General features: G+C 56.0%; 1 protein-coding gene across 1 annotated transcript; it reads left to right on the top strand.

Moving 5' to 3' along the window:
* Nucleotides 1-941: 941 nt before the first annotated feature.
* LOC309544165 (uncharacterized protein) lies at nucleotides 942-11,251 on the top strand (the record flags this gene model as incomplete). Its single annotated transcript, XM_082276533.1, has 4 exons — nucleotides 942-1,078; nucleotides 7,232-7,306; nucleotides 10,733-10,834; nucleotides 11,030-11,251. Coding segments are annotated over exons 1-4 (489 nt in total), but the record flags the coding sequence as incomplete, so codon positions are not given.
* Between the last annotated feature and the right edge of the window lie 4,053 nt (nucleotides 11,252-15,304).

Genomic DNA, 15,304 nt, shown 5'->3' with positions numbered 1-15,304 from the left:
GGGTGAGGGGAGGATGGGATTGGTGGTAGGTGGGTGAGGGGAGGATGGGATTGGTGGTAGGTGGGTGAGGGGAGGATGGGATTGGTGGTAGGTGGGTGAGGGGAGGATGGGATTGGTGGGAGGTGAGGGGAGGATGGGATTGGTGGGAGGTGAGGGGAGGATGGGATTGGTGGGAGGTGGGTGAGGGGAGGATGGGATTGGTGGTAGGTGGGTGAGGGGAGGATGGGATTGGTGGGAGGTGGGTGAGGGGAGGATGGGATTGGTGGTAGGTGGGTGAGGGGAGGATGGGATTGGTGGGAGGTGAGGGGAGGATGGGATTGGTGGGAGGTGGGTGAGGGGAGGATGGGATTGGTGGTAGGTGGGTGAGGGGAGGATGGGATTGGTGGGAGGTGGGTGAGGGGAGGATGGGATTGGTGGTAGGTGGGTGAGGGGAGGATGGGATTGGTGGGAGGTGAGGGGAGGATGGGATTGGTGGTAGGTGGGTGAGGGGAGGATGGGATTGGTGGGAGGTGAGGGGAGGATGGGATTGGTGGTAGGTGGGTGAGGGGAGGATGGGATTGGTGGGAGGTGAGGGGAGGATGGGATTGGTGGTAGAGGAGGGGAAATGATTGGTGGTAGGTGGGAGAGAAGGAGACAGGATTGTTGGTAGATGGGAGGGGATGGGATTGGTGGTAGGTGGGTGAGGAGAGGACTGGATTGGCTAGCAGGCAGGAGAGGATGGGATTGGTTGGAGAGGAGAGGACGGGATTGGTGGCAGGCAGGAGAGGAGGAGAAATGATTGGTGGTAGGTGGGAGGGGATGAGATTGGTGGGAGAAGAGGAGACCGGATTGTTGGTAGGTGGGAGGGGAGAGGACTGGATTGGTGGAAGCGGGTGAGGGGAGGATGGGATTGGTGGTAGGCAGGAGAGGACAGGACAGGATTGGTGGTAGAGGAGGAGAAATGATTGGTGGTAGGTTGGACAGATGTGTCACATGACGTGTCTTTACTATGAAGGAGGCGGACCGGAATGCCAGGGAATTATTAGAAGAGGAGAAGAAGGAGAAGGAGAAGGCGGATAAGAAGAGACTGAAGAAGAAGGTATGCGGTTGGCTGTTGGCTGTCTGCTGTTGGCTGTCTGCTGTCGGCTGTCTGCTGTCTGCTGTTGGCTGTCTGTTGTTGGCTGTCTGCTGTTGGCTGTCTGCTGTCGGCTGTCTGCTGTCTGCTGTCTGCTGTCTGCTGTCTGCTGTCTGCTGTCGGCTGTCGGCTGTCGGCTGTCTGCTGTCGGCTGTCTGCTGTCGGCTGTCGCCTGTCTGCTGTCGGCTGTCTGCTGTTGGCTGTCTGCTGTTGGCTGTCTGCTGTCGGCTGTCGGCTGTCTGCTGTTGGCTGTCTGCTGTCGGCTGTCGGCTGACTGCTGTCGGCTGACTGCTGTCGGCTGACTGCTGTTGGCTGTCTGCTGTTGGCTGTCTGCTGTTGGCTGTCTGCTGTTGGCTGTCTGCTGTTGGCTGTCTGCTGTCGGCTGTCGGCTGTCTGCTGTCGGCTGTTGGCTGTCTGCTGTCGGCTGTCGGCTGTCTGCTGTCGGCTGTCGGCTGTCGGCTGTCTGCTGTCGGCTGACTGCTGTCGGCTGACTGCTGTTGGCTGTCTGCTGTCGGCTGTCTGCTGTTGGCTGTCTGCTGTCGGCTGTCTGCTGTCGGCTGTCTGCTGTCGGCTGTCTGCTGTCGGCTGTCTGCTGTCGGCTGTCGGCTGTCTGCTGTCGGCTGTCTGCTGTCTGCTGTCTGCTGTCGGCTGTCTGCTGTCGGCTGTCGGCTGACTGCTGTCGGCTGACTGCTGTTGGCTGTCTGCTGTTGGCTGTCTGCTGTCGGCTGTCTGCTGTTGGCTGTCTGCTGTTGGCTGTCTGCTGTTGGCTGTCTGCTGTTGGCTGTCTGCTGTCTGCTGTTGGCTGTCTGCTGTTGGCTGTCTGCTGTTGGCTGTCTGCTGTTGGCTGTCTGCTGTTGGCTGTCTGCTGTCTGCTGTCAGCTGTCTGCTGTTGGCTGTCTGCTGTTGGCTGTCAGCTGTCGGCTGTTGGCTGTCGGCTGTCGGCTGTCGGCTGTCTGCTGTCGGCTGTCGGCTGTCTGCTGTCGGCTGTCTGCTGTTGGCTGTCTGCTGTTGGCTGTCTGCTGTTGGCTGTCTGCTGTCTGCTGTCTGCTGTTGGCTGTCGGCTGTCTGCTGTCGGCTGTCGGCTGTCGGCTGTCGGCTGTTGGCTGTCGGCTGTCGGCTGTCGGCTGTCTGCTGTCGGCTGTCTGCTGTTGGCTGTCTGCTGTTGGCTGTCTGCTGTTGGCTGTCTGCTGTCTGCTGTCTGCTGTTGGCTGTCTGCTGTCTGCTGTCTGCTGTTGGCTGTCTGCTGTCGGCTGTCGGCTGTCGGCTGTTGGCTGTTGGCTGTTGGCTGTCGGCTGTCGGCTGTCGGCTGTCTGCTGTCGGCTGTCTGCTGTCGGCTGTCGGCTGTCTGCTGTCGGCTGTCGGCTGTCGGCTGTCTGCTGTTGGCTGTCTGCTGTTGGCTGTCTGCTGTTGGCTGTCTGCTGTCTGCTGTCTGCTGTTGGCTGTCTGCTGTCTGCTGTCTGCTGTTGGCTGTCTGCTGTCGGCTGTCGGCTGTCGGCTGTTGGCTGTTGGCTGTTGGCTGTTGGCTGTTGGCTGTTGGCTGTTGGCTGTCGGCTGTCGGCTGTCGGCTGTCTGCTGTCGGCTGTCTGCTGTCGGCTGTCGGCTGTCTGCTGTCGGCTGTCGGCTGTCTGCTGTCGGCTGTCTGCTGTTGGCTGTCTGCTGTTGGCTGTCTGCTGTTGGCTGTCTGCTGTTGGCTGTTGGCTGTCTGCTGTTGGCTGTCTGCTGTTGGCTGTCTGCTGTCGGCTGTCGGCTGTCGGCTGTCTGCTGTTGGCTGTTGGCTGTCGGCTGTCTGCTGTCGGCTGTCGGCTGTCTGCTGTCTGCTGTCTGCTGTCTGCTGTCGGCTGTCTGCTGTCGGCTGTTGGCTGTCGGCTGTCTGCTGTCGGCTGTCGGCTGTCGGCTGTTGGCTGTCGGCTGTTGGCTGACTGCTGTTGGCTGTTGGCTGTCTGCTGTTGGCTGTCTGCTGTTGGCTGTCTGCTGTTGGCTGTCTGCTGTTGGCTGTCTGCTGTTGGCTGTCTGCTGTTGGCTGTCGGCTGACTGCTGTTGGCTGTCTGCTGTTGGCTGTCTGCTGTTGGCTGTCTGCTGTTGGCTGTCTGCTGTTGGCTGTCTGCTGTTGGCTGTCTGCTGTTGGCTGTCGGCTGTCGGCTGTCGGCTGTCGGCTGTTGGCTGTCTGCTGTTGGCTGTCGGCTGTTGGCTGTCGGCTGACTGCTGTTGGCTGTTGGCTGTCTGCTGTTGGCTGTCTGCTGTTGGCTGTCTGCTGTTGGCTGTCTGCTGTTGGCTGTCGGCTGTCTGCTGTCGGCTGTTGGCTGTCGGCTGTCTGCTGTCGGCTGTCTGCTGTTGGCTGTCTGCTGTTGGCTGTTGGCTGTCTGCTGTTGGCTGTCTGCTGTCGGCTGTCGGCTGTCGGCTGTCGGCTGTTGGCTGTCTGCTGTTGGCTGTCTGCTGTTGGCTGTCGGCTGTTGGCTGTCGGCTGACTGCTGTTGGCTGTTGGCTGTCTGCTGTTGGCTGTCTGCTGTTGGCTGTCTGCTGTTGGCTGTCGGCTGTCTGCTGTCGGCTGTCTGCTGTCGGCTGTCGGCTGTCGGCTGTCGGCTGTTGGCTGTCTGCTGTTGGCTGTCTGCTGTTGGCTGTCGGCTGTTGGCTGTCGGCTGACTGCTGTTGGCTGTTGGCTGTCTGCTGTTGGCTGTCTGCTGTTGGCTGTCTGCTGTTGGCTGTCGGCTGTCTGCTGTCGGCTGTCTGCTGTCGGCTGTCTGCTGTCGGCTGTCTGCTGTTGGCTGTCTGCTGTTGGCTGTCTGCTGTTGGCTGTTGGCTGTCGGCTGTCTGCTGTCGGCTGTCTGCTGTCGGCTGTTGGCTGTCGGCTGTTGGCTGTCGGCTGTCTGCTGTCGGCTGTCTGCTGTCGGCTGTCTGCTGTTGGCTGTCTGCTGTTGGCTGTCTGCTGTTGGCTGTCTGCTGTTGGCTGTCGGCTGTCTGCTGTCGGCTGTCTGCTGTCGGCTGTCTGCTGTTGGCTGTCTGCTGTTGGCTGTCTGCTGTTGGCTGTCTGCTGTTGGCTGTTGGCTGTCGGCTGACTGCTGTTGGCTGTTGGCTGTCTGCTGTTGGCTGTCTGCTGTTGGCTGTCTGCTGTTGGCTGTCTGCTCTTGGCTGTCGGCTGACTGCTGTCGGCTGACTGCTGTTGGCTGTCTGCTGTTGGCTGTCTGCTGTTGGCTGTCTGCTGTTGGCTGTCTGCTGACTGCTGTTGGCTGTCGGCTGTCTGCTGTCGGCTGTCGGCTGTTGGCTGTTGGCTGTCGGCTGTTGGCTGTCGGCTGTTGGCTGTCTGCTGTTGGCTGTTGGCTGACTGCTGTTGGCTGTCTGCTGTTGGCTGTCTGCTGTTGGCTGTCTGCTGTTGGCTGTTGGCTGTCGGCTGACTGCTGTTGGCTGTCGGCTGACTGCTGTTGGCTGTCGGCTGTCGGCTGACTGCTGTCTGCTGTTGGCTGTCGGCTGTTGGCTGTCGGCTGTTGGCTGTCGGCTGTCTGCTGTTGGCTGTCTGCTGTTGGCTGTCTGCTGTTGGCTGTCTGCTGTTGGCTGTCGGCTGTTGGCTGTCGGCTGTGGGCTGTCTGCTGTTGGCTGTCTGCTGTTGGCTGTTGGCTGTCGGCTGTTGGCTGTCGGCTGTTGGCTGTTGGCTGTCTGCTGTTGGCTGTCGGCTGACTGCTGTTGGCTGTCTGCTGTTGGCTGTCTGCTGTTGGCTGTCTGCTGTTGGCTGTCTGCTGTTGGCTGTCTGCTGTTGGCTGTTGGCTGTCTGCTGTTGGCTGTCGGCTAACTGCTGTTGGCTGTCGGCTGACTGCTGTCTGCTGTTGGCTGTCTGCTGTCGGCTGTCGGCTGTCGGCTTTTGGCTGTCGGCTGTCGGCTGTCTGCTGTTGGCTGTCTGCTGTTGGCTGTCGGCTGTTGGCTGTCGGCTGTTGGCTGTCGGCTGTTGGCTGTCGGCTGTTGGCTGTCTGCTGTTGGCTGTCGGCTGTTGGCTGTCGGCTGACTGCTGTTGGCTGTCGGCTGACTGCTGTTGGCTGTTTGCTGTTTGCTGTTGGCTGTCGGCTGTTGGCTGTCGGCTGACTGCTGTTGGCTGTTGGCTGTCTGCTGTTGGCTGTCTGCTGTTGGCTGTCTGCTGTTGGCTGTCTGCTGTTGGCTGTCTGCTGTTGGCTGTTGGCTGTCTGCTGTTGGCTGTCTGCTGTTGGCTGTCTGCTGTTGGCTGTCTGCTGTTGGCTGTCGGCTGTCTGCTGTCGGCTGTTGGCTGTTGGCTGTCTGCTGTTGGCTGTCTGCTGTTGGCTGTCTGCTGTTGGCTGTCTGCTGTTGGCTGTCTGCTGTTGGCTGTTGGCTGTCGGCTGTTGGCTGTCGGCTGTCTGCTGTCGGCTGTCTGCTGTCGGCTGTCGGCTGTCTGCTGTCGGCTGTCTGCTGTCGGCTGTCTGCTGTTGGCTGTCTGCTGTTGGCTGTCTGCTGTTGGCTGTCGGCTGTCTGCTGTCGGCTGTCTGCTGTCGGCTGTCGGCTGTCTGCTGTCGGCTGTCTGCTGTTGGCTGTCTGCTGTTGGCTGTCTGCTGTTGGCTGTCTGCTGTTGGCTGTCTGCTGTTGGCTGTCGGCTGTTGGCTGTCGGCTGACTGCTGTTGGCTGTTGGCTGTCTGCTGTTGGCTGTCTGCTGTTGGCTGTCTGCTGTTGGCTGTCGGCTGACTGCTGTCGGCTGACTGCTGTTGGCTGTCTGCTGTTGGCTGTCTGCTGTTGGCTGTCTGCTGTTGGCTGTCTGCTGTTGGCTGTCTGCTGACTGCTGTTGGCTGTCGGCTGTCGGCTGTCTGCTGTCGGCTGTCGGCTGTTGGCTGTCGGCTGTTGGCTGTCGGCTGTTGGCTGTCTGCTGTTGGCTGTTGGCTGACTGCTGTTGGCTGACTGCTGTTGGCTGTCTGCTGTTGGCTGTCTGCTGTTGGCTGTCTGCTGTTGGCTGTTGGCTGTCGGCTGACTGCTGTTGGCTGTCGGCTGACTGCTGTTGGCTGTCGGCTGACTGCTGTTGGCTGTCGGCTGTCGGCTGACTGCTGTCGGCTGTTGGCTGTCGGCTTTTGGCTGTCGGCTGTCGGCTGTCTGCTGTTGGCTGTCTGCTGTTGGCTGTCTGCTGTTGGCTGTCTGCTGTTGGCTGTCGGCTGTTGGCTGTCGGCTGTTGGCTGTCTGCTGTTGGCTGTCTGCTGTTGGCTGTTGGCTGTCGGCTGTTGGCTGTCGGCTGTTGGCTGTTGGCTGTCTGCTGTTGGCTGTCGGCTGTCTGCTGTTGGCTGTCTGCTGTTGGCTGTCTGCTGTTGGCTGTCTGCTGTTGGCTGTCTGCTGTTGGCTGTCTGCTGTTGGCTGTCTGCTGTTGGCTGTTGGCTGTCTGCTGTTGGCTGTCGGCTAACTGCTGTTGGCTGTCGGCTGACTGCTGTCTGCTGTTGGCTGTCTGCTGTCGGCTGTTGGCTGTCGGCTTTTGGCTGTCGGCTGTCGGCTGTCGGCTGTCTGCTGTTGGCTGTCTGCTGTTGGCTGTCGGCTGTTGGCTGTCGGCTGTTGGCTGTCGGCTGTTGGCTGTCTGCTGTTGGCTGTCGGCTGTTGGCTGTCGGCTGACTGCTGTTGGCTGTCGGCTGACTGCTGTTGGCTGTTTGCTGTTTGCTGTTGGCTGTTGGCTGTCTGCTGTCGGCTGTCTGCTGTTGGCTGTCTGCTGTTGGCTGTCTGCTGTTGGCTGTCTGCTGTCTGCTGTTGGCTGTTGGCTGTCTGCTGTCGGCTGTCTGCTGTTGGCTGTCTGCTGTTGGCTGTCGGCTGTTGGCTGTCGGCTGACTGCTGTTGGCTGTCTGCTGTCGGCTGTCTGCTGTCTGCTGTTGGCTGTCTGCTGTTGGCTGTCTGCTGTTGGCTGTCTGCTGTCGGCTGTCTGCTGTTGGCTGTCGGCTGTTGGCTGTTGGCTGTTGGCTGTCGGCTGTTGGCTGTCGGCTGTTGGCTGTTGGCTGTCGGCTGTCTGCTGTCGGCTGTCTGCTGTTGGCTGTCTGCTGTTGGCTGTCGGCTGTTGGCTGTCGGCTGTTGGCTGTCTGCTGTCGGCTGTCTGCTGTCTCCGCCCCCTTTGACCTTCTCTATGGAAGTAATGGTTTGCATTGTTCCTCGTCATTCTAGAGGCAGAAAGATCGGAAACGCCAGCAGAAGCTGCAGGAGGCTGAGAATGGGAAGACCTCATTGGAGGAGAAGACGGTCAGTGAGGAATTCTGGGTACTCAGTCTCTTTGTTGTGTGCTCAGGAAAAGGGCCCCGGACCCCTGATATTCACCTTATCCCATTGTACACAATGCGTCCTGATGTGAGGGGGGCTTATGACCTTCTCTCATATGACAGGGCTTTGGTCTAGCAGCCAATCATCATGACTGAACACTGTCACATGACTAAGTGACATTACTACTCCTCTCATACCAACCAATTACCATCTGCAACAGCATTGAGTAATTGAGGGCTGGTAAGGTGAATATCAAGGGGCTGGGAGTGTCATGGCACAGACACTCAGTGGGTAGGGTGACATGGGTCTCGTTAATGTTTTCAGATGCACAGAAAATGAGGTAGGTTTAGGGTCACTGGGATAAGGTCAGTGCCACTGGGCTAGAAGTAGGACCAATGGGTTAGGTTCAGGGTCACTGAGTAACGGTAGGGTAACAGGTTCAGGATCCTTGGGTGGGTTAGGGTCAGTCTCACTTGGGTGGGTTAGGGTCAGTCTCACTTGGGTGGGTTAGGGTCAGTTGCACTGGTTAGGGTCAGGCTCACTTGGGTGGGTTAGGGTCAGTTGCACTGGTTAGGGTCAGGCTCACTTGGGTGGGTTAGGGTCAGGCTCAGTTGGTAGGTGAGGGTCAATGGGTTAGGGTCAGGCTCAGTTGGTGGGTGAGGGTCAGTGGGTTAAGATCAGGCACAATGGGTTAGGGTCAGGCTCATTTGGGTGGGTTAGGGTCAGGTGCACTGGTTAGGGTCAGACTCATTTGGGTGGGTTAGGGTCAGGCTCACTGGGTTAGGGTCAGGCTCACTTGGTGGGTTAGGGTCAGGCTCACTTGGTGGGTGAGGGTCAATGGGTTAGTGTCAGGCTCAGTTGGTGGGTGAGGGTCAGTGGGTTAAGATCAGGCACAATGGGTGGGTTAGGGTCAGGCTCACTGGGTGGGTTAGGGTCATTGGGTGGGTTAGGGTCAGGCTCACTGGGTGGGTTAGGGTCAGGGTCACTGGGTGGGTTAAGGTCAGGCTCACTGGGTGGGTGAGGGTTATTAGGTTAGGGTCAGGCTCACTTGGGTGGCTTAGGGTTTAGGCTCAGTTGGTAGGTGAGGGTCAATGGGTTAGTGTCAGGCTCAGTTGGTGGGTGAGGGTCAGTGGGTTAAGATCAGGCACAATGGGTTAGGGTCAGGCTCATTTGGGTGGGTTAGGGTCAGGTGCACTGGTTAGGGTCAGACTCATTTGGGTGGGTTAGGGTCAGGCTCACTGGGTTAGGGTCAGGCTCACTTGGTGGGTTAGGGTCAGGCTCACTTGGTGGGTGAGGGTCAATGGGTTAAGATCAGGCTCATTGGGTGGGTTAGGGTCAGGCTCACTTGGTGGGTGAGGGTCAATGGGTTAAGATCAGGCTCATTGGGTGGGTTAGGGTCAGGCTCACTGGGTGGGTTAGGGTCATTGGGTGGGTTAGGGTCAGGGTCACTGGGTGGATGAGGGTCAGGGTCACTGGGTGGGTGAGGGTTATTAGGTTAGGGTCAGGCTCACTGGGTGGGTTAGGGTCAGGGTCACTGGGTGGGTTAAGGTCAGGCTCACTGGGTGGGTGAGGGTTAATAGGTTAGGGTCAGGCTCACTTGGGTGGGTTAGGGTCAGGCTCAGTTGGTACTTGAGGGTCAATGGGTTAGTGTCAGGCTCAGTTGGTGGGTGAGGGTCAGTGGGTTAAGATCAGGCACAATGGGTTAGGGTCAGGCTCATTTGGGTGGGTTAGGGTCAGGTGCACTGGTTAGAGTCAGACTCATTTGGGTGGGTTAGGGTCAGGCTCACTGGGTTAGGGTCAGGCTCACTTGGTGGGTTAGGGTCAGGCTCACTTGGTGGGTGAGGGTCAATGGGTTAAGATCAGGCTCACTGGGTGGGTTGGGTCAGGCTCACTGGGTGGGTTAGGGTCAGGGTCACTGGTTTAGGGTCAGGCTTACTTGGTGGGTGAGGGTCAATGGGTTAAGATCAGGCTCACTGGGTAGGTTAGGGTCAGACTCACTTGGGTGGGTTAGGGTCAGACGCACTGGTTTAGGGTCAGGCTTACTTAGGTGGGTTAGGGTCAGGCTCGGTGGGTTAGGGTCAGGCTCACTTGGTTGGTGAGGGTCAATGGGTTAAGATCAGGCTCATTGGGTGGGTTAGGGTCAGGCTCACTGGGTGGGTTAGGGTCATTGGGTGGGTTAGGGTCAGGGTCACTGGGTGGATGAGGGTCAGGGTCACTGGGTGGGTGAGGGTTATTAGGTTAGGGTCAGGCTCACTGGGTGGGTTAGGGTCAGGGTCACTGGGTGGGTTAAGGTCAGGCTCACTGGGTGGGTGAGGGTTATTAGGTTAGGGTCAGGCTCACTTGGGTGGGTTAGGGTCAGGCTCAGTTGGTAGGTGAGGGTCAATGGGTTAGTGTCAGGCTCAGTTGGTGGGTGAGGGTCAGTGGGTTAAGATCAGGCACAATGGGTTAGGGTCAGGCTCATTTGGGTGGGTTAGGGTCAGGTGCACTGGTTAGGGTCAGACTCATTTGGGTGGGTTAGGGTCAGGCTCACTGGGTTAGGGTCAGGCTCACTTGGTGGGTTAGGGTCAGGCTCACTTGGTGGGTGAGGGTCAATGGGTTAAGATCAGGCTCACTGGGTGGGTTAGGGTCATGCTCACTGGGTGGGTTAGGGTCATTGGGTGGGTTAGGGTCAGGGTCACTGGGTGGGTCAGGGTCACTGGGTGGGTGAGGGTTATTAGATTAGGGTCAGGCTCACTGGGTGGGTTAGGGTCAGGGTCACTGGGTGGGTTAAGGTCAGGCTCACTGGGTGGGTGAGGGTTATTAGGTTAGGGTCAGGCTCACTGGATGGGTTAGGGTCAGGCTCAGTGGGTTAAGATCAGGGTCACTGGGTGGGGGAGGGTCAGGCTCACTGGGTGGGTTAGGGTCAGACGCACTGGTTTAGGGTCAGGCTTACTTGGTGGGTGAGGGTCAATGGGTTAAGATCAGGCTCACTGGGTGGGTTAGGGTCAGACTCACTGGGTGGGTTAGGGTCAGACGCACTGGTTTAGGGTCAGGCTTACTTGGGTGGGTTAGGGTCAGGCTCGGTGGGTTAGGGTCAGGCTCACTGGGTGGGTGAGGGTCAATGGGTTAAGATCAGGCTCATTGGGTGGGTTAGGGTCAGGCTCACTGGGTGGGTTAGGGTCATTGGGTGGGTTAGGGTCAGGGTCACTGGGTGGGTGAGGGTCAGGGTCACTGGGTGGGTGAGAGTTATTAGGTTAGGGTCAGGCTCACTGGGTGGGTTAAGGTCAGGGTCACTGGGTGGGGGAGGGTCAGGCTCACTGGGCGGTGGCCCTGTTCATGGAGAGAGGATGGCGTCCTACAGGAAAGCAGGCGGGGCTGGTCTCTGATTGGACGGCAGTCTGTTAGCAGGTTCCATGTTTTGTCTTCCAGGTAACGGTCACAAAGACTATGGATAATAATATCGCAATACGGAAGGGGAAAGCGGATAATGAGGACGCGGCTCAGCAAGACTCCAGCACCTCCGCTAGTGATGTGAGTAAAGAGGACCTCCATAGTAATCCTATCAGTAATGGGGGTTGTCGGGGCTCTCATGTTCCAGATTACACCTGGGAAGGTCGGTCTATGTGAAGTTGTTGTGATTGGTTCATGTGTGTTGTTGGCCCTCAGTCTGTCTATCCCAAGTGCCAGATAATCACCCAATGAGTGAGATCCGCCCTCTGCTTACAGGATGACCTGGATCTGGGAAGTACGTTCGTTCGTCAGGCTCAGAAGAGGATGGAGAACAAACCCAAGCCGGAGCGCAAGGAACGAACCAAGGAGCCTCGACGGGAGGGGGCACTGCGACAGTCTAAGGAGAGAGCAGCAGAACGGTCCCAAGAAAGAGTGCTGGACGGGTCTCTGGAGAGAGCGTGTGACCAACTGCCGACTCCACCCCAACCTGAGAATAATGTGAGGACCCAACCACCCCCAAATCCATCCCAACCACCCCCAAATCCATCACTCCTGGCCCAGCCTCTCCTTTACTTTCTCTACCGAGTCTCAACTTACCATCTCTTTTCTACCGTGTCCAACCTCTTCCTACCTCCTCCATCCCTCCTCTTCCTACCTTCTCCATCCCTCCTCTTCCTACCTTCTCCATCCCTCCTCTTCCTACCTTCTCCATCCCTCCTCTTCCTACCTTCTCCATCCCTCCTCTTCCTACCTTCTCCATCCCTCCTCTTCCTACCTTCTCCATCCCTCCTCTTCCTTCCTTCTCCATCCCTCCTCTTCCTACCTTCTGCATCCCTCCTCTTCCTACCTTCTGCATCCCTCCTCTTCCTCCCTCCTCTTCCTACCTTCTCCATCCCTCCTCTTCCTACCTTCTCCATCCCTCCTCTTCCTACCTTCTCCATCCCTCCTCTTCCTACCTCCTCCATCCCTCCTCTTCCTTCCTTCTCCATCCCTCCTCTTCCTACCTTCTCCATCCCTCCTCTTCCTATCTTCTCCATCCCTCCTCTTCCTACCTTCTCCATCCCTCCTCTTCCTATCTTCTCCATCCCTCCTCTTCCTATCTTCTCCATCCCTCCTCTTCCATCTTCTCCATCCCTCCTCTTCCTACCTTCTCCATCCCTCCTCTTCCTACCTCCTCCATCCCTCCTCCCCATTATCCTCCCTTCTTTTCCTACAACTCTTCTTCCTCCTCCTCCTTCTTCTCTTCTTCCTCCTCCTCTTCCTCCTTCCTCCTCTTCTTCCTCCTTCCTCCTCTTCTTCTTCCTCCTTCCTCCTCTTCTTCTTCCCCCTTCCTCCTCTTCTTCTTCCTCCTTCCTCTTCTTCCTCCTTCCTCTTCTTCTTCTTCCTCCTTCCTCTTCTTCTTCTTCCTCCTTCCTCTTCTTCTTCTTCCTCCTTCCTCTTCTTCTTCTTCCTCCTTCCTCTTCTTCTTCTTCCTCCTTCCTCTTCTTCTTCTTCTTCTTCTTCTTCTTCTTCTTCTTCTTCTTCTTCCTCTTCTTCTTCTTCCTCCTCTTCTTCTTCTTCCTTCCTCTTCTTCTTCTTCTTCCTTCCTCCTCTTCTTCTTCCTCCTTCCTCCTCTTCTTCTTCCTCCTTCCTCCTCTTCTTCCTCCTTCCTCCTCTTCTTCCTCCTTCCTCCTCTTCTTCCTCTTCTTCTTCCTCCTTCCTCCTCTTCTTCTTCCTCCTTCCTCCTCTTCTTCTTCCTCCTTCCTCCTCTTCTTCTTCCTCCTTCCTCTTCTTCTTCCTCCTTCCTCCTTCCTCCTCTTCTTCTTCCTCCTTCCTCCTCTTCTTCTTCCTCCTTCCTCCTCTTCTTCTTCCTCCTTCCTCCTCTTCTTCTTCCTCCTTCCTCTTCTTCTTCCTTCTTCTTCCTCCTTCCTCCTCTTCTTCCTCCTCCTTCTTCTTCCTCCTTCCTCCTCTTCTTCTTCCTCCTTCCTCCTTCTTCCTCCTTCCTCCTTCCTCCTTCTTCCTCCTTCCTCTTCATCTTTTCACTCCTCCTTCTTCTTCCTCCTTTCTTCTTTCTACCCTCTCTCTCTGTTTTTCTGGGGGTCTCCTTACTTCTAGAGATCCTCTCTATACACTGTGGACTGGGGTCTCTTCCTCTCTCTCTCTGGGTTCTTCAGGTTTCTCTCAGTTCTTTGGGTCTCTTTCTCTCGGTTCTTAGGGTTTCTCTCTCCCTCTCCCTCCTTTTAGGTCTCTCTCTTGGTCCTTTAGGTCTCTCTCTCTCTTGGTCCTTTAGGTCTCTCTCTCTCGGTCCTTTGGGTCTCTCTCTCTTGGTCCTTTGGTTCTCTCTCTCTCTCGGTCCTTTGGGTCTCTCTCTCTCTCTCTCTCTCTCTCTCTCTCTCTCGGTCCTTTGGGTCTCTCTCTCTCTCTCTGTCCTTTGGGTCTCTCTCTCTATCTATCTTGGTCCTTTGGGTCTATCTCTCTTGGTCCTTTGGGTCTCTCTCTCTTTCTCTTGGTCCTTTGGGTCTCTCTCTCTCTCTCTCTCTCTCTCTCTCTCTCTCTCTCTCTCTCTATCTTGGTCCTTTGGGTCTCTCTCTCTTGGTCCTTTGGGTCTCTCTCTCTTGGTCCTTTAGGTCTCTCTCTCTCTTGGTCCTTTTAGGTCTCTCTCTCTCTTGGTCCTTTGGGTCTCTCTCTCTTTCTCTTGGTCCTTTGGGTCTCTCTCTCTCTTGGTCCTTTGGGTCTCTTTTTCTTGGTCCTTTGGGTCTCTTTTTCTTGGTCCTTTGGGTCTCTTTTTCTTGGTCCTTTGGGTCTCTCTCTCTTGGTCCTTTAGGTCTCTCTCTCTTGGTCCTTTAGGTCTCTCTCTCTTTCTCTTGGTCCTTTGGGTCTCTCTTTCTCTTGGTTCTTTGGGTCTCTCTCTCTCTATCTTGGTCCTTTCGTTGTCTCTCTCTCTCTTGGTCCTTTGTCTCTCTCTCTTTCTCTTGGTCCTTTGGGTCTCTTTCTCTTGGTCCTTTGGGTCTCTTTCTCTTGGTCCTTTGGGTCTCTCTCTCTTGGTTCTTTGGGTCTCTCTCTCTCTATCTTGGTCCTTTCGTTGTGTCTCTCTCTCTTGGTCCTTTAGGTCTCTCTCTCTCTTGGTCCTTTAGGTCTCTCTCTCTCTTGGTCCTTTAGGTCTCTCTCTCTCTTGGTCCTTTAGGTCTCTCTATCTTGGTCCTTTGGGTCTCTCTCTCTATCTTGGTCCTTTGGGTCTCTCTCTCTTGGTCCTTTAGGTCTCTCTCTCTTGGTCTTTTAGGTCTCTCTCTCTTGGTCCTTTAGGTCTCTCTCTCTTGGTCCTTTAGGTCTCTCTCTCTCGGTTCTTTGGGTATCTCTCTCTCTATCTTGGTCCTTTTGGGTCTCTCTCTCTTGGTCCTTTGGGTCTCTCTCTCTTTCTCTTGGTCCTTTGGGTCTCTTTCTCTTGGTCCTTTGGGTCTCTCTCTCTTTCTCTTGGTCCTTTTGGGTCTCTCTCTCTTTCTCTTGGTCCTTTTGGGTCTCTCTTTCTTTCTCTTGGTCCTTTGGGTCTCTCTCTCTCTCTCTCTCTTGGTTCTTTCGGTCTCTCTCTCTCTCTTGGTTCTTTCGGTCTCTCTCTCTCTCTCTCTCTCTCGGTTCTTTAGGTTTCTCTCTCTCTCTCTCGGTTCTTTAGGTTTCTCTCTCTTGGTCCTTTGGGTCTCTCTCTTGGTCCTTTGGGTCTCCCTCTTGGTCCTTTGGGTCTCTCTCTTGGTCCTTTAGGTCTCTCTCTCTTGGTTCTTTGGGTATCTCTCTCTCTATCTTGGTCCTTTGGGTCTCTCTCTCTCTCTCTCTCTCTCTCTTGGTCCTTTGGGTCTCTCTCTCTTTCTCTTGGTCCTTTGGGTCTCTTTCTCTTGGTCCTTTGGGTCTCTTTCTCTTGGTCCTTTGGGTCTCTTTCTTTCTCTTGGTCCTTTGGGTCTCTCTTTCTTTCTCTTGGTCCTTTGGGTCTCTCTTTCTTTCTCTTGGTCCTTTGGGTCTCTCTCTCTTTCTCTTGGTCCTTTGGGTCTCTCTCTCTTGGTTCTTTGGGTCTCTCTCTCTCTCTTGGTTCTTTGGGTCTCTCTCTCTCTCTTGGTTCTTTGGGTTTCTCTCTCTTGGTCCTTTGGGTCTCTCTCTTGGTCCTTTGGGTCTCTCTCTTGGTCCTTTGGGTCTCTCTCTCTTGGTCCTTTGGGTCTCTCTCTCTTGGTCCTTTGGGTCTCTCTCTCTTGGTCCTTTGGGTCTCTCTCTCTTGGTCCTTTAGGTCTCTCTCTCTCTTGGTCCTTTAGGTCTCTCTCTCTCTTGGTCCTTTGGGTCTCTCTCTCTTTCTCTTGGTCCTTTGGGTCTCTCTCTCTCTTGGTCCTTTGGTCTCTTTTTCTTGGTCCTTTGGGTCTCTTTTTCTTGGTCCTTTGGGTCTCTCTCTCTTGGTCCTTTAGGTCTCTCTCTCTTGGTCCTTTAGGTCTCTCTCTCTTTCTCTTGGTCCTTTGGGTCTCTCTTTCTCTTGGTTCTTTGGGTCTCTCTCTCTCTATCTTGGTCCTTTCGTTGTCTCTCTCTCTCTTGGTCCTTTGT

Source organism: Pelophylax lessonae, assembly GCF_965119305.1.
Source record: "Pelophylax lessonae genome assembly, contig: HAP1_SCAFFOLD_1383, whole genome shotgun sequence".
NCBI lineage: Eukaryota > Metazoa > Chordata > Amphibia > Anura > Ranidae > Pelophylax > Pelophylax lessonae.
The sequence above is the reverse complement of the archived record's forward strand: the minus strand, read 5'-3'. Positions and strand labels throughout refer to the sequence as shown.